The 21,576-nt window shown below is 37.3% G+C and overlaps 3 protein-coding genes across 8 annotated transcripts; all 3 read right to left on the bottom strand.

The window, feature by feature from the left end:
• Positions 1-454: 454 nt before the first annotated feature.
• LOC103935922 lies at positions 455-4,471 on the bottom strand. The gene is made up of 6 exons (XM_009345744.3): positions 4,090-4,471; positions 3,514-3,658; positions 3,053-3,313; positions 2,692-2,773; positions 2,059-2,255; positions 455-1,346 (listed from the first exon to the last, which is right to left on the bottom strand). Exons 1-6 carry the CDS (start codon positions 4,320-4,322, stop codon positions 1,074-1,076), a joined length of 1,191 nt encoding a protein of 396 aa, XP_009344019.2. The 5' UTR covers positions 4,323-4,471; the 3' UTR covers positions 455-1,073.
• A 2,517-nt stretch (positions 4,472-6,988) lies between these two features.
• LOC103935925 (YTH domain-containing protein ECT4) lies at positions 6,989-13,902 on the bottom strand. Of its 6 annotated transcripts, none has more exons than XM_009345751.3 (8): positions 13,589-13,902; positions 12,109-12,191; positions 11,818-11,992; positions 11,292-11,368; positions 10,684-11,196; positions 8,754-9,287; positions 8,384-8,596; positions 6,989-7,740 (listed from the first exon to the last, which is right to left on the bottom strand). In XM_009345751.3, exons 1-8 carry the CDS (start codon positions 13,626-13,628, stop codon positions 7,366-7,368), a joined length of 2,010 nt encoding a protein of 669 aa, XP_009344026.1. In that variant the 5' UTR covers positions 13,629-13,902; the 3' UTR covers positions 6,989-7,365. The 6 variants fall into 6 exon arrangements, with proteins under 6 accessions (XP_009344026.1, XP_009344027.1, XP_009344028.1 ...); XM_009345752.3 differs by having other exon boundaries at positions 12,115-12,191; positions 13,589-13,898; XM_009345753.3 differs by having other exon boundaries at positions 12,109-12,152; positions 13,589-13,897.
• A 1,528-nt stretch (positions 13,903-15,430) lies between these two features.
• On the bottom strand, positions 15,431-19,087 carry LOC103935924 (organic cation/carnitine transporter 7-like). The gene is given in 7 exon segments (XM_048572569.1): positions 15,431-15,881; positions 16,235-16,341; positions 16,344-16,436; positions 16,517-17,045; positions 17,382-17,619; positions 18,022-18,312; positions 18,877-19,087. Coding segments are annotated over 6 exon segments (1,599 nt in total). The 5' UTR covers positions 18,291-18,312; positions 18,877-19,087; the 3' UTR covers positions 15,431-15,518.
• Between the last annotated feature and the right edge of the window lie 2,489 nt (positions 19,088-21,576).

Here is a 21,576-nt window from a genome sequence, read left to right as displayed (position 1 = left end):
TGGATTCTTCCCCAGCCGTCGCGATACTGCGAGGCAATTGGCCGTGGCTCCGACTCTCATCTCTGGGTTAGCGGAGCATGGTTTAGGTTACACCTTTGAGTTTTGACAAAACAATAGAATAAAAAAGTTCGGAGTTTTTAGTATATTTATTTTTGAAAGCTTTTTATTCTTAAGTAATTAATAACGAGGGCAAATCTGTCTTTAAAAAAATATTTTAAGGTGATTTCAGCCCTCAAAAGGTTTATATGAAAATGAATTAGAACCTCATTATAGGATGTTAGTATAATGTTTCAAACGTGAGGAATTTTCATGAAAATACGATAAACCTCAAGAGGTATTAATGTAATTAACCCTAATCACTTCGAAGACAATGAGTGTTTTTACCGCGAAATATAGTTTCGCGTTGGCAGCTTATTTGTGAAGAACCCCTTACATTATTATTTCCAAAGAAAAATTTCCAGAATATAGATGTATAAATAATGTGTAAAAGAAATTGGGGTGGATGAGCGTAATACACCAAGAAGCCAACACATATCCTCAGGGTCATAACTGATGCGGAAAATGAAGGATGTAAGTATAACACTCCCATACAAATTTAATCATCAAAGCACAAACACCTTACCCTTTCCAACGGTTCCGAGAACTTCAAAAGCAGCTTGAGTTTATTGCAGATAGATCTGAGTTATCATACAAGAGCAGATACAACCTTCTGCCCGACTGCAGCCACACAACGTTATACTCTGTATCCCGCAAGAGGCCATCGAATGACCAGTTGCTGGGACTACAACGAAAAAGTTGCATCGGAGATTCAGAACCAATAGGCCTTTCCCATTGATCATTGTGCAACCCGATTGCCAGCCATCAGGATATAAATATGGTAAAAGGGTAGGCAGATATTTATACGATTTGGAAGGCATGATGAACATTTAAGGAACTACCCTCCACCCTTCTTCCGTTTCTCATTTTTGCAGAAGTAGAGCGTAGTAGTTGGTTTCCATGGTAGATGGCCCATCAATGATCTAGATAAGAAAACTTTACTCAGCCGTCCAAAATTATTTGTGATGGCAACAAGGTCATGCACCTGAAATTTCACTGCTTTGACTTGAAGCGCCACGCTTACTCCATTTCGTTAAGATGTAAGCCATGGCAACCTTAGCACCCAGGCTAGAGTGACCACGAGACAGGCAGACCACTCCCCCAAGAAGCAGCAGGCCATTGGCTAACAATTTCTTTGAAGGTGTTCTTGACAATTTCCTTCCCTCGCCCGTGGTTGGTCTGCAAACAGAAGTTGCTACTGAGGTTGCTTGAGAGGTCATTTCATCCGTGGCTTCTAATTCAGGGGGAACCTGTGTGGAGGAGAATTACAATCAGTACCAACAGCATGCAGATTACAAATATGTAGAAAGATCAGATATTTTGCATCTCTAAAATTAAAAGAAACGAGCATGAATAGTAAACTATAGACATCCTTTAGAGAGTTCCTTAGACTCCTAGTTACCGATAGGGGCAGGAAAAGCCCAGTATGGTCACTATTTGTTTCACCACTATAAAGCACCAGAGACAAGCATGGGCGGAGTAGTTAAGGCAAACATTCAAATTTTCATCTAGGCTGCACAATGCTACAAACATGTAGTAATATATGCTCCGGATGTAAAATAACCTTGTCTAGGTGAAACAAACCCAATATTATCAGCATTCAATGTTGGTCAGAACCTTTAAGTCAAAAAACACGAAACCCTTACCAAGCAGCACAATACCGACAAGATATACAAAACATGAATCCCAGACAGTGCCCAAGTTACTTGAGACAGACCGGTGCTTAGACAACTAAGCATCGAGTGGAAGTTTACTACATAAGACCAAGAGAATTCATCTACCTCAACTAACTCTCTAAAGAAATTAATACATGAGAAACCAGCCAAGTACCCTGATAAGTTGGATAAAGCTCCATCAAGAAATGCCTTAAATGTAGCATGAGTCCAAGACAACCAATGTATATTAAAATTTAGGAGCCTAAAATTTAAACAATACAACTCCATCGAAGAAAGTTGTCCTGACCCTTCTAATTAACGTGACAGCAGAAGCAGCAGAACTTGATTGATGAGAGCTGATTGTCGAATATCTGTTAAGTGCGCTGCCCATCTTGCACACATAGCTCCATATGCCCCTAGAAAAGGCCAATTTTGCCATCTCCACATTTAAACCAGCATCTTCTTGGTGAAACATCTTGATCTCACAAGCATTAGTACCAGGCACTGTAACAGATGATTAAAATCAGAAAATTATAAACAGTTTCTGTTTCATAAAATTCAGTCTGCCAGAATTTCAGCCAAAGAAATCTTTGAAGTGTAAGTGGTGCTTTTGTGTTTTGCCTGATACGTGCAACTAGCGCCTAAGAAGAAGAAAACTCATTTCTTTATCCACCACAAGTACATTAAGGAAAAGTGGAAAACTACTGATCCTTATCAGAAATTACTTGTATCATGTTCAGCAGTATAGAGCTTAGTTAAGCATATTTGCTATTTGAAATAGGCCTTATAGTTCACGGTACGAGTTTCTGAATAAATATGAAAGCAGCTCAACGTGGGATAAAATAATTAATTGAAATTAAACATAAAGACAAGGAAATTTCCTTTTATTGAAATGGTAGATACAAAATAAACAACAAAGTTGGACTCATTGAGATCTTGCCTTTTCGGATTCGCCAACCAGATCTGAAAGTACGAACACGCACATACTTCTTCTGGCGTGGTGCCAAAGGATGTTCACATTCCTGTCATCACCCATTATTGGAAAGCATATCAGGTAATTTATAAAGAGAGGCAGATAAGTGCTAAAAGGACGAAGAGAACCAAAGGAAAAAACTTAATCGTAAAAAAAATAAAAGGGAATTATGCTAGAGAAAGCGAGAGATAGAGAAAGAAATGCATATGATATATATCAACTCATTAGATAACATTTGGACCACCAGCACATGGAAAATCTAAACTTCACACAACTCAAAATTGCCTAGATGTTATTTACGTATGAATAATTTTCAGGTAGCAGTTACCTTGATAAAACAATAAAAGGTTTTATCCTTCCCCTCCCACAATCTCCAAGCTAATACATATTCTCTAGCTGTCAACAGTGGAAACTTTTTTATTGTCCGACCAACTTCAACCCCATTGTTTTTGTCCATCTGTAACTGCTCATGCTGAATCAGCATCTTGTCCCATTGTTTTCTGTAATCATTGTCCATGTAGAAGTCTCTCAGCTTCTCAGGAGAGCAATTCTCAAATATCGTCACACTCAAGTATGTCAAAGGACCATCCTGAATGCAAGAAAAAAGATACATAAACTCAATTCCATACCCTTTATTTGCTAAAACCAGTAGAGTTAAACAAGGAATCAAGTATTTCATGCGACCAACAGATTCTAGAACAAGAATAAACGCCACTGGTAATTTTGTGGTACAGAAAGGATAAGTTAGCATATCATAATCAATTCAAAGACTAAGACAAGATGAATGACCTTAGGCTTGCAGCACTTAGCATAGTAAGAAAGAACATCATTTCTTTTGTCTATGACATTTTCCCATTTCACATATTCGCCTGTCTTCTCCTCCAAGTTATCAATCAGAAACTTCAAATCTGCATCTATCACCAGTTCTGAGGTGCTGCAGAAGTAAACAGAACGAACACTTAAGTAACACAATCATAACTTGATAGCACAAAATTTGATTTCTAAAATCTCAATTACCAATCACCCCAAAGTTCTACTAGTTTTTAAACAAAATTGGAGAAGAACAAGAAACCCAATGAAATTTGACATATACACATTGAGAAAATGAAGAAAAACCATCCATTTGATCAAAACCCAATTATCATATAACTTAAATGGATTGAACCCAAATACCAAATTGTAGAAAAATTAATCGAAACCCAATGAATAGAGATAAAACCCAACTCAAAAACCAAGAGAACAAAACCCAATCCGCGAAATCTTAGATTTAAAACCAGAAATCACCAAATCAGAAAAAAAAAAAAAAAAAAAAAAAACAAGAGACGAACCCAACTGAACACAGGCAAACCCCAGGAGGAAAATCACCTGAGCTGCGGACTTCGAGAGCCAGAGGTGGGGGGATCAGAATCCGATAGAACCGGAGAAGCACTGGAGGCAGAGGATTTCCGAAAGAAAAACCTCTTGGCACAGTGGCAAGCCAAGACAAAGAGCACAGCAACGAGAGTGGCGAAACCGCCATGAATGTTTTCGCGCCAAAATTCCTCCGACGAGCCGAGGAATAGGCCGTGAACTCTGCCGGAATCCGAGAATTTCACCATCTCCGTCGATTTGCGATTGATCTCCGGTTCGCTAATCGCATAGTGATACAATCACAAGGAGCTTCGGGGTTGCGGCGCTTCTCTGTTTCTGAGGTCATACTATGCACGCCCTGGTTCGTTGTGCTTTGCGAACAACTCAAGCCTCAAGGCATCGAAGTCACCGAAAGAGGGGGGATAATATGGTCTTTTTCAGAAAATTTTCATTGCGATGAAGTATCACTCCGTGTTCCAGTCACATTAAAAAATCTCTCAGTCTGTACATGGTGGTTCAGTATTGTTTGACACGTGGCACTCTTTGTAGACCAAACAATGGTAGCGTACTGAAATGAATGGTCTACCCTTTCCTCACATCTGAATTCCATTCCCATTGCCATCCTTTGTTTTCTTTTTTATTAGGGAAATCATGAATGAATGGTAAATTGGGAAGGGTGGTATGATCCACATACTTATTTTTACCCCTTACATATCTTTTATAATTTCATGTCGTCAGATCGAATGAATCAAATAACATTATAGATAAAAATTAACAAAAGTATGTAAGAGGTAAAAAGAGATGGATAAATAGCACTATCCAATTCGAAATGATATTGGTTGTTCAGGTATGAGAGTGATATGATATTGAATGAGCAATTCGATACTGGTTGTTTAGGTATGAGAGTAATCTAATACATAATTGTCCCAATATGAAATAATTAATTGTAATGCAAAATTTAATGCATAGTACTTAACTTAAGAGATGTGAAGAAAGAGAATAATACTTAACATTATATGTCACTTTGTTGAAATTGCCCTTAAAAGATTATTGACATTCAACATTGGTCCTTCTTTCTTAGCAAGTTAAAGTTTTAGCTCTTATGAAGTATTTGAGTAATTCACAAGAGATTGGTGTTCAACCACAAAGGACCCCAAAGCTTGATGTGATCCTCACATCCTAGCCTTCATTGTACATCGTGCGATTAGTTTTCATCAGATACTATTTGTGTTTAATTTTAAATAAAAAAGTCAAATAATTTTTTACCGTACAATGCACGATGAATGACTAAGATGTGAGAATTCTTAAGATCTCCACAATTTGAATATATGGATGGGATCCCAATCCCTTTTTAGACGCCACAAATCTAGATGGGATTCCATGTCATCACTCTCATGGATAAGATAGGAAGATGAACATGGATTTTAGAAGATAAAGTTAAATATTTACACAAAAGAACAAAAGTTTGGGATAGAAACTTCTCTTCAAAGAAGGCGTTGCCAAGGCGGGACTCATCTCTTAAGGTTCTTATTTTAAAAATTTATGAGGCCTTTTTATATATGAGCTTTCAAATTATTCTTATGGTACATCAAGTTATCAGCTTAAATAATCTATGTTACACCTAAACACAATAATTATGCAAAGTGATTAAATTAAAAAAAAAAAAAATCTCACATCAATCCTTCTGTCGTCTTCCTCTACTGTCTTTCTCCTCTAAATCCCCTTCCTCTCTCAATGTTTCTCCTTATCGTTCACTCCCCTTCTGTCCTCCTAAAGTTTTTTATTTTTTACTTTTCGCTTATGAAAAAGGAAGAGGGACTTGGTTCAAAATCTACGTCTATAAAGCAACAAGCGGTTGTGGAGTCACATATATCGTGCAAATAAGGAAACATAAAATTCATTGATGCACATGCAATTAATAAAAAATAAAAAAAAATTGCAAGTAGAGCGTAGGCGCAGCAGACTTGATTAAAAAGGCCTTCGCGAAGGAGATACCGAGATAGCATGCAGGAAGGGTGGTTATGTATTAATTCACATTGTGATTTAGTAATACGGTCTAATGAAATTTATTTTCACTTATAAGTGAAAAGTTTTAGGTTCGAAATTTATTTTCACTTATAAGTGAAAAGTTTTAGATTCGAATCTTAAAAATGGCAAGTTCGTAGCCAATTTATTTATTTTTGGTCAATTCACAACGGCTATAACACTCATTTATTTAATACAATTCACATCGGCTATAACACTTATATTTATTTAATACAATCCCCATCTCTACAGTTAGATGATGCTTGTATGAAATACATATATTCACATGTATTCGCTAGCGCAAGACTAGTTATATATTAGTTCACTTTGTCATTTAGTAATACGGTCTAGTAGAATTCTTCTTCACTTATAAGTGAAAGATCTTATGTTCGAATCGTATAAATGACAAGTTGGCAACCAATTTATTTATTTATAATCAATAATTGATCAGAAAACTTAAAAAACTGAAAAGAAAAAGATCTCGTTCTTACAAAGGTGAGCAGGAGTGCGTGAGTAACTTTCAACCAGTGATGGATAATTAACTTCCAAAATATCAACGATTAACATCCACCTACGGAGACTCACTAGCACAGATCTCAAACAAAAGGCATGGTCACGCAACGCATCATGCTATCCATTTTGGGAACCGATATTATGCTCAAAGGCTCACTTCAAGGAACAAAAGCTGTGACATTGCTTGTTAGTCAAGGGTTTCTACTTTCTAAGGTAAAACAGTGTATGAAATGATGTACCCAGTGTTTTAACAGTCAAAATTTAGTCATGCAAATCCAACCGTCTAATACACCTCGCACACCAGATGCATCATAGAATTTCTTGTTAGTCAATTATTTAGAAGGGTGCTAGTGATGAAAATAATCAAAGAATCAAATTGTGAATAAACATAAAATATAGGAGGTTTTTCCCTCAAGGTCTTTTTGCTGCATACTTTTTATTGAACTGTCTGCGAAACTGGGAAACAATACAAAGGCAAAAACACGAACCAATATCTTCAAGAGAACTATTCCCACTCAAACCTTATGAAACTACTGACTACAATCGGAAAGCAGCACCCAGGACGCATATGATACATGAAGCTCGTCATCAGCTTCGTAGAGCTGGTAAAAACAAAACCCTTTTTTCATTCAGATACCGATGCGCTCTTCATGAATACATTGAGACATCAGGCAACCTAATCACAAGTTAATAAAAAACAGAAAGTAGTATTGAAGTTTCTGTCACATACAAACCGAGAGCATCAATGTCATCCTAACCGGTCTGAACAGAAGGCACGGAAGCTGGCATCGCATCTTCAAGTTTTACTCTGGCACCAATGGAGCCGTCAGAAGCAGGACTAGCTCTTTCAGAAAGGGTATTAGCTTCTTTACTGCCCTCATCCAAGCGGACAACTTGAGCAAAACTCTTGGACATGTGCTTGATGAAATCACTGGGAATTTGAACAGCATTTTTGTGCTCATTTTCTCCGACTACACCGACAGCAATCAGGCTGGCTTGCTGTCTGGCCTTCCGCTCTTGCATTGCTTTCTGCCGGTCTTCATAAAATTCAAAGTCATCTAGAATCGACATCTCTGTTTCATAATTCTTGAAGATATTCAACATCTCAATTCCCTGCTCCAATTTTACCTGCACACATCGGAGCAAAACCAGGGCTTGTAAGCATAAGTACAAAGACTAGCCAAAATACAACGTGCTTCACGATTTCTAGTCTATATCTTAAAATTTTGTTTTCCATCAAAAACTCAAATGAATAACATAGATCACATGCTAAGCACTAGAATAACTTCCGTACAGGTCATCTCCTTAACATAGAACAAGTAAAACTAAACAAAGGGGGAAACAGGAGGACAAAGCCTACAAATGATTCAAAATTGGCAGCTTAGGGCATGTAAGACCTAACAATAGAAATTCGAATATATTCATATGAATGTAAGGAAAAGAAGTGGAAACAAGATGAAAATTCAGACTCTACACCAAGTATTTACACAAAAAGCATCGGTGGTACATCTAACAGTATTTTAGGAGGCATTGCGAGCATGAGAAAAAACCAAGACCTTCCGCAATAAAGATCACATCTACCTAATTAGTTATAGTCCATAAGCAGGCAATTACAGAAAGACCGATAACAGACGGAAGCTCAGTCAAGCTACTATAAGTATTCTTAAAAAAACTAAATATTTAGCTTTCCCCTGGTAATGGATATTGTTTTTACGAACTGGATGCAACATATTTCTTATATTATAAAACAGTCTTTTTCACAAATTGTCACCTCTTGAGTATCTCGGCTGTTAGTTACAGGCTTGTTGTCATTATTTTCAAGAATGATGTGACGAAACTGACTATTGGGGACGTCTTTAATCATATGCCACTTCACAGGGAACTGGCCACTCCATTTGTCTTGCTGCCAGTAATCTAGACTCTTGTCAAAATCAACAGGTCCAATCATTTCAGCCACCCCACAGAACTGAGCACTAGCATTTACCTGGTATTATGAAGTACAGCAATGTAAGGGAAAAGTGGGCATCAAGGACGAAACAGAAAGAATAAGAAATGGAAAAGGAAGAAATCATGTAGCATATGTTACTTATCTTGTGAACGTCACCAAAAATATCTTATTTGAAGAAAGATTGTATAATTACCGAAAAGAAGAGAAAAATTGGGCAGCCATCATGCATCTCCTTAGCTTCACGATATGCAGCATCCAACTTTCTGTTACCATTTGGCGTGCTGGCCCAGACACCATATTTGATGCTCTTGTGAACATTATCTTCACTGTATGACTTGATAATGAAGAACTTAGCATCTTTGTACTCTGTTACAAAATCAGGCCTGTTGAATGATTCATCAAGGACCTTGTTTGTAGAAGCATTATGTTTGGTGTTCTCCACAGAGCTATCAGCCATGATTTGACTCTTAGGCTTTGAGGCCCTCGGGCCTCGATTCTGCTCACAAAGAATATCAAGGGGAGCATTGCAACTGCATATAGGACCGCTACCCCTCACATGCCGCTTGCTATTTTCTAATGATAGAAAGCCACGATTGTTAGCTCCAAAGCTAGAAAACGATGCACTTCCAAGGCCAGATCCCTGATTATAACCACTGGGCATGTAGCCTCTGTTATAAGAGTTTGAACCAGATCCAAACCCATACATCGACCTTTGTTGTTGAGAAGCCTGTCAAAAAACAACTATTCATTGATACTAGAATCCACGAGTCTAATTAAATTCAGCAAGTTCCAGATGATGGTGTAAATGACAATCAACTCACGTCACTGTGATATATAGGCTGGCATCATTTCCAAGATAATGATTCATAAAAGATAAACCAAAGTTGCATTACACCAAAAATGGAAGATGACAATAACCCAATGTTTTAAAAGGCTCGCCTCAGGGAGTGCCTAGGCGTCCTTTGAGGCTGGGCGTGAGGGTTGCCGCCTCTGTTTTGAGGGAGTGGGCGGAAGGCTTCGCTGGAGTCGCCTAGGGCAGGGGTTTTTTATTTTTTATTTTTCAAACTCCCAAACCCAAATTTTGGGTAGGGTTTCAACTGCCTCATACCTCTTCCTTGCACTATCGTCTCTCTGCTTTTTTTTTTTTTTTTTTTTCTGATTTCTATTTTTTTATATAATGGATGTGCGTGCTGTCTGCGTGCATTGTTATACATGTGCTCATTGTGCTTTTCTTCCTCTATTATATATATATATATATATAATATAATATATGTATATATATTTATAATATAAGTGTACGCTCAGTGTATATATTAAAAATTTAGGTCCCCCTCACGCCTAGGCCAGGCTATCCCTCGAATGCCTCGCCCACGCCTCACGCTTTTAATACATTGCAGTAACCTAATGATCTACACCTCAACTCCAATATTGGTAGATACCCATAGTTACTAAACCCAACAATTCCTTAATATAGATATTTAACCAGCTCAATAAACTATACAGCATTCTTCATTGCCATTGAAATAAATTAAAATGTCTTGATTTGGATAACATTGAATCCTATGAGGGACTTTGTGTCCAGTATTTTACTAATAAACATTGCGCTGTTGCAATCAGTTTTCCTTGCAAGACATAGAAATACCAACAACAAAGATTCTAGTTATGGTGCATTGCAAAGACTAATATTTAACAACCATGATTTACAAAAATACAAAATCTTGATGCATCAACAAGGAGAAGCAGAGAGTAAACAACTTAAGAACAGGGGTGAACAAGGTAGCACATGTGACAGTTAGTGTCAAAAGCAGCTTGAAGAAACTGTTAAAAGGAAAGCGGGAGGTGAGGGAGGGAAGGAGAGAGTAGAATATATATTTCCTGAAAACTTTTAAGGACTTCCATATGACAAAATATGACTGAGTGGAAATAATATTTTGAGCAAAAGTACGTAAGATAACATTTTGTGCAAAATATATGCAAATTATACCTTCCTCCAAGATTTGATGGAAGAGAAGAAACCAGAAATCAGTTTCAAAAACATTGTTGAAACAGGATTGAAGAGAAAAAAGAACCAATGAGATTTCAAAAGATCATAGTTAAAGACATGCACAGGTACGAGAACATACCATGCTAACATTCTGCCCATATGAGCCCAGTGGGCCAATCGGCTGTGGAGACACTGATGGCGATAAGGGAGACCTGTGCCTGTCTGAGGGTTTTGGCCAGTCTGACCAAAGACCTCCAGATCTAAATCCATCAAATCCTTGCTGCAAGTCATGAAAACCATGACTACCAGGATTTCCAGGAAAATTGCCTCTACCAAAAGATCCCACTGGAGGATGATAACCAGGCCTTGGTCCAAAAAGCATATTGTCACCTTGTTGGTCGATATTAACTAAGGTGGTGAGCTCTGGTTGTGAAACTGTAGTAGGTGAGGTAATATATTGCATGCTCGGAGGACCAAGCTGCTGATAATAAGGCGGTCCCGAAAATGGGTATTGCTGGGGGGAATATAACTGGGCATCTCCACCTACAGATGGCATTGGTGTTGTAACTGGGGAGTAAGGCCCATACGGCATTTGCGGATTGTAGCCATATCCAGAATGAAAGACTAAAGAAGGATTCTCATTGTAGACACCCTAATCAAGATTGAAAATAAACGAAAATTACAATTAGTTAACCTGAAAGAAAGAAACATATATACATGAATGACAATGCATAAAGATACACTCACAGGAGAATTAATCTCCAGTCCTTCGGTGTTGATGTATGGAGAATATTCTTCCCACTCACGAGTTCCATTTTCATAACCTACATCACAAATGATAACATTGTATCTATATTTACATTCTATGAGAGCAACATAAAACATAACTAAAGACTACAAAGGATTACTTTACAATTTATTTCTCCTTATACAACATGTCAAAAACTATCCCTCTCTAGAACTATAGTTAAAAATCCATTTATGAATACAAGCCTCCAAGACAGTATCGAGTAGCAACCAAAGAAAAAAAAATACTAGGTCAGCTACAAATGTATAAAATTTGGAATTTATATTCCAACCTCACAATGTAAGCCAGATTTTGATTGGACTACTAAACACAAAAAAGGGAAAAAAAAATCCCTCCTGATGGAGGTGAATCACTGTAATGTTGAAAAGGCCAACAAACAGTGAAGCGAATTTTCAGACTCAACCCAGCTGTGAACAGCTCATTTCCATGGCAGCACATCCCGACCCAGAGGAATAAAAGACTAACCTCTATAGTAGAAGGGCTGGGCCTGAGGGGCATAAACATTAGGTGGGAAAACAGTGTGATCTCCACCTGAACCAAAAGGACCTGATTGACCTGCTGCCTCCCTTGGAAGACCTATGGTGGCAGCATCCGGAGAAGGATTAGGAGAAACTGACCTCTCATTTTTTGAGACTATGGGCTGATAACAGATAAACAAACGAACGTTGTCATGCACAAGAGGGAGTAAAGAAAAAGAATTGAATTTAAATTACAAAGAACTGGCAATGGATCAGAAGAGTATTGTGTTGGACTCACAACTACCTGCTCCTTCATGCTATCTGGTTCGGCAGGTTTCTCTTCTGCATCCATGATCAGTATGCTCAGTGACTTAGTAGAGTCTTAGAAACATAGGGAGTACAAATTATTGACCAACCAAAGCAAAATTCGGGGATAGGAAAACTTGAAGCTATGAATATGTGCGCACATATCCACGCGTGCACACCTACCCACACATAATAAATAGAAGTACATGAATATATTTCATAATCATGTCTACATCAATAGGTTCAAATAAAAAACACGAAATTTTGAGCTACCCACTCGTATAGAAAAAAGTCAGAAACAAAAATAGAGATAAAGATCTCAACTTCACAAAAGCTGCCATAGATATGATCCTAACCGCTCAAACTATAAACAATGAAATTCATGGAATAGGAAATGTTTTTGGATATACAATGAAGCACGATGTCCAGCTGTAATTATTTCAAGAGAGCTTCTAAAATTTTCGTGAATTTATAATGAAAAGAAAAATAAGCAAAAGATTTGGACTAAAAGGATTCATTTTCTTTCCTTTTATAAAAATCTTTATTCATCCACCTCCTACTACTGGGAACAACAGCTTTCCTTTTCAATCTGCTTCACCCCAGTCCCCAGTAAACCAGACCATGGCGATACACATATAAAGACCACAATGACGAGAAATAAAACCACACGGTAGGATTAGTAGAAGCATGATGCCCTATTACCTATAAAACTTTTGTTCAGAAAAGTTACATTTTTGCCATATCAAAGAGAGGCTTCTTCAAACACAAAACCCGAGTCTGAAAGTAGTTTATACTTAATACACACGATATATAAATTTGATTGCACAACCACTGTACAGTCCCTAGTATACTTTTTGTTGACAGCAATTCAGAAATGAATATCGAAATGATTCCTATAACCCAAAAATGATCACTAAAACTGTATCTTCACTGCATAAATCATGAATAAATTGATCCGTGATTCCGTATAGTATTCGGACTAAACTATGACTGAACTCGATGCAACACATTCACACGATCCAACACTTCATCAATAAATGACCTCAAACACAAAAATCGAAACACGAAAACAGAATATAAACAATCAATGCTTACAACAATTCTGTCATGACAATACACAGATACTACTAGATCTCCAATCCCAGACACTCCTCAGCCTACCAGCAAAGCCAGATCAGGACACAGTTCGACACACCAAGCCAATCACAGATGCCAAAATTCCCACGGCAAAAGTCACTAAAACTCGAAATCCCCAACAGAAATACCAAAAAATTCACCAATTCATTGACTTTACATACAAATCAAAGCAAAACAAACAAACCCATCTGAGGAAATGATCAACAAAAAGAACCCAGATTTTAAAAATTAAAAAAAAAATAACAATAACATGATCGAAATTCAAGAGGCAGAATTAAGCAAAGAGAATAAAAAGGTAGATTATTTATGATATGGGATTGTTGGGATTGACATACCGGAAGTACGATCTGGAGCCTGCGGTTGGTTTGCCGCCATGAATCTCAAGCAAAGATCTTCAATTTTCAAAGAGACAGCACCACGCAAGAGAATCTAAGCAGGAGGTACAGTATCTACCAATATATGTATATATTTTTTACCTCTCTCATCTAGTTATAAGACATAATAACATTATTATGATTATTTTATTTTATTAAAAATTAGAATTATATTTGTTTTATAACGTACTCCATGTTTATCCTGCAGAAACAAGAAGTTTCTCGCTATGGTTTTTTGCTTTTTTGTTGGATTTTAGTTTTATTTATTTATTGGTAAAATTGGAGGAAAAAAATAAAAGGAAAATGCGGGCGTGGAAGTCACTGAAATGGTAAAATTGTGGGGAAAGGAAAGCCAGAGGAAGAGTGAGGTGCCCAGAAAGAGAAATGTGCACATGTAACGCTGCACGCTGTGAGGACCGACTCACTTTACTTCTCTAGGACTGTTTGGTGATTCAAAAATATGTTCAAATATAGTTTTAGGACATTAATTGAAGCGGATACTTTTCAATTCTCAATTATTGAAATGATGAAGTCGATTGTGTCAAATTTTCATTGGTATGTCGTCGATGATTTTTATTTTATTTTATTTTTTTGTCGATAATCAAATATTATTAAAAATGAATTGGAATGTTTATTGGTATGTCATTGATGATTGATCAAAATTAAGTTTTAATCAATTGAGCCATTGTTATTTACTTTTTTGATCAAATCAATCAATTTTTCTATGAAAAAGTTGATCAAAATGATCAGTTCTTCAATATGTGGTTGATAATAGATCACTATGTCATTGATATTTGATTACCATGTCGTAGGTATTTAATCATTAAGACATTGTTATTTGATTTCGATGAGTTCAACAATTGAGTTACGTAGAAGGAAAAAAAAACCCATATGAGGCATTCTTCCAAATGTATTGATTGTTCCCAAGTGGCCCTTATGATTTGGTAGCACAATCCTTCAAAATGCTCTCTTTCCCTTCTCTTACTCACAATCCTTCAACTGATGCAACCGAAGACAAAAAATGGGTACTCCTGCAGGTCTCTCTTTCTCTCTTGAAACCGATATTTAGTCCATATAACATCATTGTTGAAGAGTTACTCGCTAAGTGTTTATAACGTACATCATTTGTTAGAGAGGATTTGGCTAATTGGCTTGAGTAAGACTATTCACTATATTGAAGACATTTTAAAGGAGTAAATAGATGACAACTTTCTTATCGGGTAGGTTTCTTCATGAGTAACCTTCAACTAGACAAAATCATACAGTTGTCATCTATTTCTTCCTTTAAAATGTCTTCAATATAGTGAATAGTTCTACCCAAACAAATCCTCTCTATCAAACGAGGTTTCACTATCCAATAATGACTGACACATGGTGAAATGGAGGACATGAGAGAATCTCCTCTCGAGGAGATTCTTGAACACAACCGGATATATGATGAGAGAGAGAGAGGGAGAGAGAAAGAGAGAAAGAAAAGATGATACATGGCCCGGTTGTGTGGTAAAATCTCTCATGATTTCAACTTCTCGAGTCCTGTAAAACTAATTCTCCATCAAGTTGTGAGGCATTGGAGATTGTTGTGATATTTCATAAGTGATTCAGCTATCAAAAGTTGTGAGAAAAATGCCTCAATAGACAGACTTAAGCCTTCTCAGAATCTCATATGACAAGTTGACTTGCCTACACCCTCGAGATGCCATGATGGTGTCCCGAATCAATCATACAATCTCATTTATTTTTACTTCCGCACATGGCATTGTATCATTGGTCCAAGAGTTCGACATTTTCAGCCCAACCTTTCAGTTTTTAAATTAGAAATGCAATATCTCACTTTAAGATTTTTAAGGAACACAGTTTGCTTCAAGGAAAGAAAAAGTTACAACTGCTGCTGCTAAATATTCACAAGCTGCATTTGGGAATGAAAGAATCCTTGCCTAATTTCTTCTTTCGTGTCTATCAAATCGACACTGTAAAACATTTGCTGTATGCGGTTTGTTCTTAGAAATGCATTTACTGCCTTTGAGTCTTTGAATCCAATATAGTAGTCGCTCAATTCAAGGCCCTTGGTTTCAAACGGGAAGAGCAACACGCATATCCCCGAAAGAAAAATTATAATCTCAAACAGCAGAATGGAAGCTGTTTGATGGCATCCATGCACCAAACCTACTGCCACAAGAGGGCATACCATTCCACCAATTCTTCCCATTGCACTTGCGATTCCAACACCAGTTGTTCGGACTGAGGTTGGGTATATCTACAGTTCAAACCAAATAAATAAAGATCAAAACCCCGGCATAAGTTCTAAATGATTTTCATGGACAAAAATTCATGTGAGTATTCAAACAGGGTTCTTCACAAAATGATTTCTTAGACGCGGAGTTCTTTCATATGATAAACAATGAGATCATTTTGTATTAACATTTATGAATGTGATGAAGAATATAGAGGTTCCGTGTAAGTGCTGGATGTCAAACAAAATCCAAGTTCATCTGAATAATAAAAATCCCAGACAATATGCATTGAACGAAAGCATGGACTAGTTGCGGGCTTAAGAATCAATTTTCGTGTTTGTGGCCTCTTGAAATGATGAATGCATTAACAAATTACCTCTGGGGCGTATATGAAGACTATCGTGAAGGACCCTGTGATGCATATGCGAGCTCCAAACAGAAGGATAGTGGTCAAGCCCTGAGACTGATGGACTACCAGGGGAGTAGAAAAATGCAGCATAGGAAGAACATGGATGACATTGAAAGCTTACGACCCAGTTTATCGACCGTAGCAGCAGATATGAGGAGCCCAGGGAACTCTTCATTTCCAAACAAAGTTAAATGTGAGTCAACCGATTTCTAGAATTACAAAAATACTGAAATATGCAGATAAATGTACCTGCAAAACTAGTGATGAAAACATCTCTATAGCTAGTATTCATCGCTTTATCTGACTGTATTGGACTCGGTGTACATGTACTGTGTCCACTGCTCAACTCAGTTGTCAGAAGCACCAGGCCGTAATATGAAAAAGCATTCCCAAAGAATACTACCCATAAGAGCAGGGTTGATCTGATTAATTTTGGGGAAAGAAGCGTTAACAGTGAAGAGATGCCCCCCACATTAGAATCCATCTCCTTAGGAGTTAGATCTTCTTTATCTGTCGGTGAGATCAAACGTGTAGCTTCTGATGGAGTACTATTTTCAGGTAACTCAATTTTCAAATCAGAAACAAGATTCCCCAAAGGGAGTTTCGTTCCATTCATTCTTGCTACTTTCTCCAAAATATTGATTGCCTCAGTTGTTCTACCTGTTAAGCACAAATATCTCGGTGATTCAGGTGCAACCCAATAGAATACGAGAAGAAGCGATGAAGGGAGTGAAGACAAGGCAAGTAGCCACCTCCAACCCAAGTTTGGCATGACAAGCTGCAAAGAACACAACGTAAGTATATGAAGGTACCAACCTTATATTCTCATTACACATACTGCACTACAAACGCAACACAAGGGAAAATTAAAATTATCTGCAGTCGAATATGTAAGGTGAATAAGGAAGTGACTCCTAATGTTTTTTGTGTTCATCGTATCCAGTTGACACGACTGCTAAAAATTAGGCAGTATTGATGCTAAAATTCCATGACTTCCAATATGTAAGGATGAAAAACTGACAAAATAATGAAATATACAAAAAGAAAAACAGAAAGGCGCGGATTCAAATCTAGAAAACTTAAACGAACACCAAGAAAGTACTCAAAAACATACCCACGCAAGTGAAGCCTCAAGAATTGTTCCAACGGTCCAAAAAGCTGAAAAAATAACCATCCAGGTGCCTCTGTTAGGAGCAGGAATGAACTCCAGAAACCAGGATGAGAGTACAGGGCCACCTCCCAAACCAACACCAACTATGCAACGAAGGACGAGCAAGGATGTATAATTGGGGGAAAGAGCACTCAGAAAACCAGCTCCAGAGGTAACTATGGCTGTAATGAGGAATCCTTTCCTGGAGGAATAGAAGTTTAACAAAAGAAGAAAAAAAAAGAACCAGTACAATTGTTAACTTGGAAATTAGGTGCATTCAAACATTGGAAAGGCAAAAAGAGCCAAATCTGCATCCAATGAAGATAGATAAAGAAAACTACAGTTAATAAAATGTGCAGGTACCAGAGAAATAGCATTGTTTTCACTACTAAAAGATGCAGGTTGTGCGTGTGCAGTACAAGGCATCTCAATGATGTACATCCGTTAGAATATTTAGAGGAAAGAACCATAACAAAAGATTGTACAAAAGTCCGAATCACAAAAAATAATTCCGTCATCATTCTTGCATAATGTATTTATACATGATCCAGACTGTCTGAATTAGCCAAAGAGAAGCAAAATAAGGAAACAAGAAAGTGCCCACCTACGTCCATATTTGTCAGAAACTATGCCCCACGAGTATGATCCGACAAGCGTTCCAGCAAAAACCACACTGGTTATTAAGCTTTCTTGTTCAGACGAAAGATCCCAAGCAGACTGAACCGCTGGTCCAACAAAGGAGAGTAGCATCATCTCCATGGCTTCTGAGACCCAACCCATGCCGGCATAAGCAAGCACAAGAATTTGGAACTTTCCAAACCCCATGGCCACAAGAGCCTCGTCAACAGTGTACTGCGGGCTTCCATCTGCCATCTACAGGTTTGAGACGACAAAACTATTTCACCTGATCAGATTACACGCATAATTCCTAGTGCCATATGGTCATTTCAGAAACGATATTTTTCTACGAACGACTACCAGAAATTTTACAACTTCGAAGTAACTTATTCGTAAGTCATAAATAGTTGCAGGCACTACTCATAAACAATGTTCACATGGAAAAAGCAACTGTGAAGGAGAAGAACTTATATGCAACTACGAAGCTAAAGTGGCGATATCCCAAACCAATCATGGGATGACGTGCGAGAAAGTTAAAATACATGACGACGCATGATAGGTTTGAGATACAGCCAACTACATCCCGGATGCATGTTAGTCTCTCTCATTGCGAATATAACCACATATCTGGGAACACAGAAAATCTATTCATTCCACCCAATTGAAGTTTCTCAGCCATAAAAATAAGGAATTAAAATTATCCAATTGAAGTTTTTATCTTAGACAAGTTTCTGCAGGTCCACTCTAACTCTTAACTTTCTCCAAATAATCCCAAAAAAAATTGGAAACAATATTAAACAAAAGCATATGTAAAGGAAAACTTGGAAAATTAAAAACTAACCTGCAATGTTGAAAGAAAGATCTTCCGGTTTCTGTTCTGAATAATCAGCTCAAATTCTAGATTCCCTCAAGTTTTCATTTTTGTGTGAAATTCTGAGAACAAAATGAATTGGGAAATTGTGCAGAAGGAAAAATAGAGGGAAGAATGACATAGGGATATTGATTTTCTGGTGTTGTGGGGCTTTGGTGACTTGTTCGGATTCCCGCTTCCATCTAACATTCCAACTCACCTCTCTCTCTCTGACCTATGACATGACCCTTTCTGTCTTTTGCATTATTTTAATGTTAAACTGTTAAACACTCAATTAAATTCTTATTTATAATAAAGTAATACAAAATGCTGATGTGGAAATAAGTGAAAGGATTTCAATAAAAACTTTAGAAGACACAAACCTTCAATCAAGAAAATGTCATCACCAAGGATTGGAACTTATTTTTTCTTTTATTTTAATCACTTGTTTGTTAGAGTTAAAGGCTAAAAGAGAATGACTACGCCAACAATTCAAAAATAAAATCTGCTTGACCGGTCTGTAAATTTTTTATTAAGGCTTTTTTGTGTAAAATGTGACGATCCATATATACAGATAATGCTTATGCATAAATAAATAAATAAAAATTCGATTCGTGGTTTAATTCTAATGACATGAAGAAATCATTTCATCCCGGTCAACGAAAATGTGTAGTCTCCTCCAAATGTTTTCTGTACATTTGGGCATTTACTGCATGATAGAAAATATCAACTTATTTTTTTACAGACTAAAAGAGAAAAGGGACCTTAATTTAGCTGTTTGCATGGGCAGTGTCGTGAAAAATTCAACTTACTGAAATTTGGAACCGACTCCTTCAATTCTAGCTTTATATTCTTCATTTTATTGACGTTCATGGATGTCCTACAAAGGCTCAAAAATTATTTATGAGTCATGGTGTCCTATTTCTCCATCATGGATCAAAGTAAATATTATCGGCGCTGTTAGAGGTTCCTTTGATTTATCAGCATTTGCTGGTATTTTTTGAGTTTACTGGGCATTTTCTTTCGAGGCAAAAGTCAAAGCTGTCGTGTCATGCTATCTCTCTATTTTGGGACAGAGGTTGGCGTCCCTTGTGAATTAAGTGTGATTCCTCTCTAGTAGCTCTCCTCTCTTTATCTCCGCCTCCTTTGACGTCTTTGCCTTGGAGACTTTCGGTTTCTTAGCTTAAGCTTTGTTATCCTCCATATGGGTAAAGATTTATCAAATTTCTAAGGAGAGTACTGAAGTGATTCACTATTTGGCTTGTTATTGTGTCGTTCACCTTGGGGTTCATTAGGGTACCATTTGGTACGCAGACGGGACAGGACAGAAAGGAGGTTCCGTGTTATGTTTGGTACGCGTAGGACGGAACGGGACGGTTGTTCCGTTTTGCGTTTGGTAGGCATTGGACGGAACATAACCAAAAGATTGAATGACTAACTTACCCTTGTTCCGTCTGTTGTTTGGTACAATGTTTATGCGTGGGACGGGACGGAAATTTTTTTTATTTATTTTATTTAAACTTGTTCATATTTGAACACATATATGCTTGTCTATGATATATTTTTTACTGTAGCACATGGCTCAAGATATGTTATACCATGATATATGTTATGCCATTTCTTGACTGAAGACATGGCAGAAGAAGCAAAATGAAAAACAATGGCAGAGAATTTAGAGAGAGAAAGTGAATGACTAAAGATTGTATTCCTTGAATAATGAATGAATTACAGAGAGAGAGGTGTTTGTTATTTATACAAGTATTATTTGCTTCACTCATAAGCTACTAACCAACTAACTTACTTATATCCTTACAAATCCCAACAGACTAACAGCATTCCTACAATCTCAACAAACTAACTGAAGAAATTTGCGTCCTGGTAGGTAGTTATCAAGGGCAAGAAAGTTTGTCACTGAACCATCTTCCCCATGTTGAACACGAGCAGCAAATTTGCAGTGTAAATGAGCTGAAAACCAATAAGTTGGTTTCAGTTTTTCTAGCAATTGAGCAACTGGTTTACTTCCAAGACTTCTTTCTTGAACCTAATGACATTTTAAACGAGATAAGTGGTTCGAAAACATACAAATCAGAGCTTACTAACTCATTTTTCCGTTCTTGCAATTACCTCCTGCTAAAATCTGGTTTTTCCCGAACAAGTTCCTTCCAGTCCCCGCAATCAGTGATGCCAACAGGCCAATCATGTGAAAGAAAAATATTGATTGGTTCCTCAACTTGCATGAGTTTGTGGAAATCATACTCACGAACATGATACACTGACCTGATAGTATGACCATTATAAGGAGGCCTCTCAAAGTGTCCTTCTCAAAAGGACAAAAAATGAACCGCCTTAAACATATCAAAAAATGAACGTCTCATCCCACTCCGTTCCATCCCGTCCCGTCCCATCCCATGTACCAAACGGTACCTAGGGGATATGCCCTTCTTGTGTTTCTTGTAGGAAATCACAATATCTCGAGGATTAAATTGTAATGTCGTTAGACGATTGATGACTATGTAGTAGTGCCAAAGGAGAAATAGCACCAAAGGGAATAAGAGAATTGATTTTACGTTGGAAGATTTGTCTAGAGAAATGAATCCTTTTTTTATAGACTTCATCATACCATTCTAGAGAGTTGTGAGACTTCTTTGAATGGTCTTATCATTTCATGACAAGACACTTCACTTATGGAAA

Source organism: the organism of the source record quoted next, unplaced genomic scaffold (assembly GCF_019419815.1).
Source record: "Pyrus x bretschneideri cultivar Hongxiangsu unplaced genomic scaffold, Pyrus_bretschneideri_v1 Contig61, whole genome shotgun sequence".
NCBI lineage: Eukaryota > Viridiplantae > Streptophyta > Magnoliopsida > Rosales > Rosaceae > Pyrus > Pyrus x bretschneideri.
Note: the sequence above shows the minus strand (reverse complement) of the source record. Positions and strands in the feature narration are given on the sequence as shown.

Coding starts and splice junctions, on each gene's coding strand:
- LOC103935922 (XM_009345744.3), bottom strand. CDS start 4,322: ATGGTGAAATTCTCGGATTCCGGCAGAGTTCACGGCCTATTCCTCGGC. Junction 3,314..3,513: donor CTAAGTGCTGCAAGCCTAAG/GTCATTCATCTT, acceptor TCTTGCATTCAG/GATGGTCCTTTGACATACTT. Junction 2,256..2,691: donor TGGTTGGCGAATCCGAAAAG/GCAAGATCTCAA, acceptor CATCTGTTACAG/TGCCTGGTACTAATGCTTGT.
- LOC103935925 (XM_009345751.3), bottom strand. CDS start 13,628: ATGGCGGCAAACCAACCGCAGGCTCCAGATCGTACTTCCG. Junction 11,993..12,108: donor GCATGAAGGAGCAGGTAGTT/GTGAGTCCAACA, acceptor ATCTGTTATCAG/CCCATAGTCTCAAAAAATGA. Junction 11,369..11,817: donor CCAGCCCTTCTACTATAGAG/GTTAGTCTTTTA, acceptor TTTGTGATGTAG/GTTATGAAAATGGAACTCGT.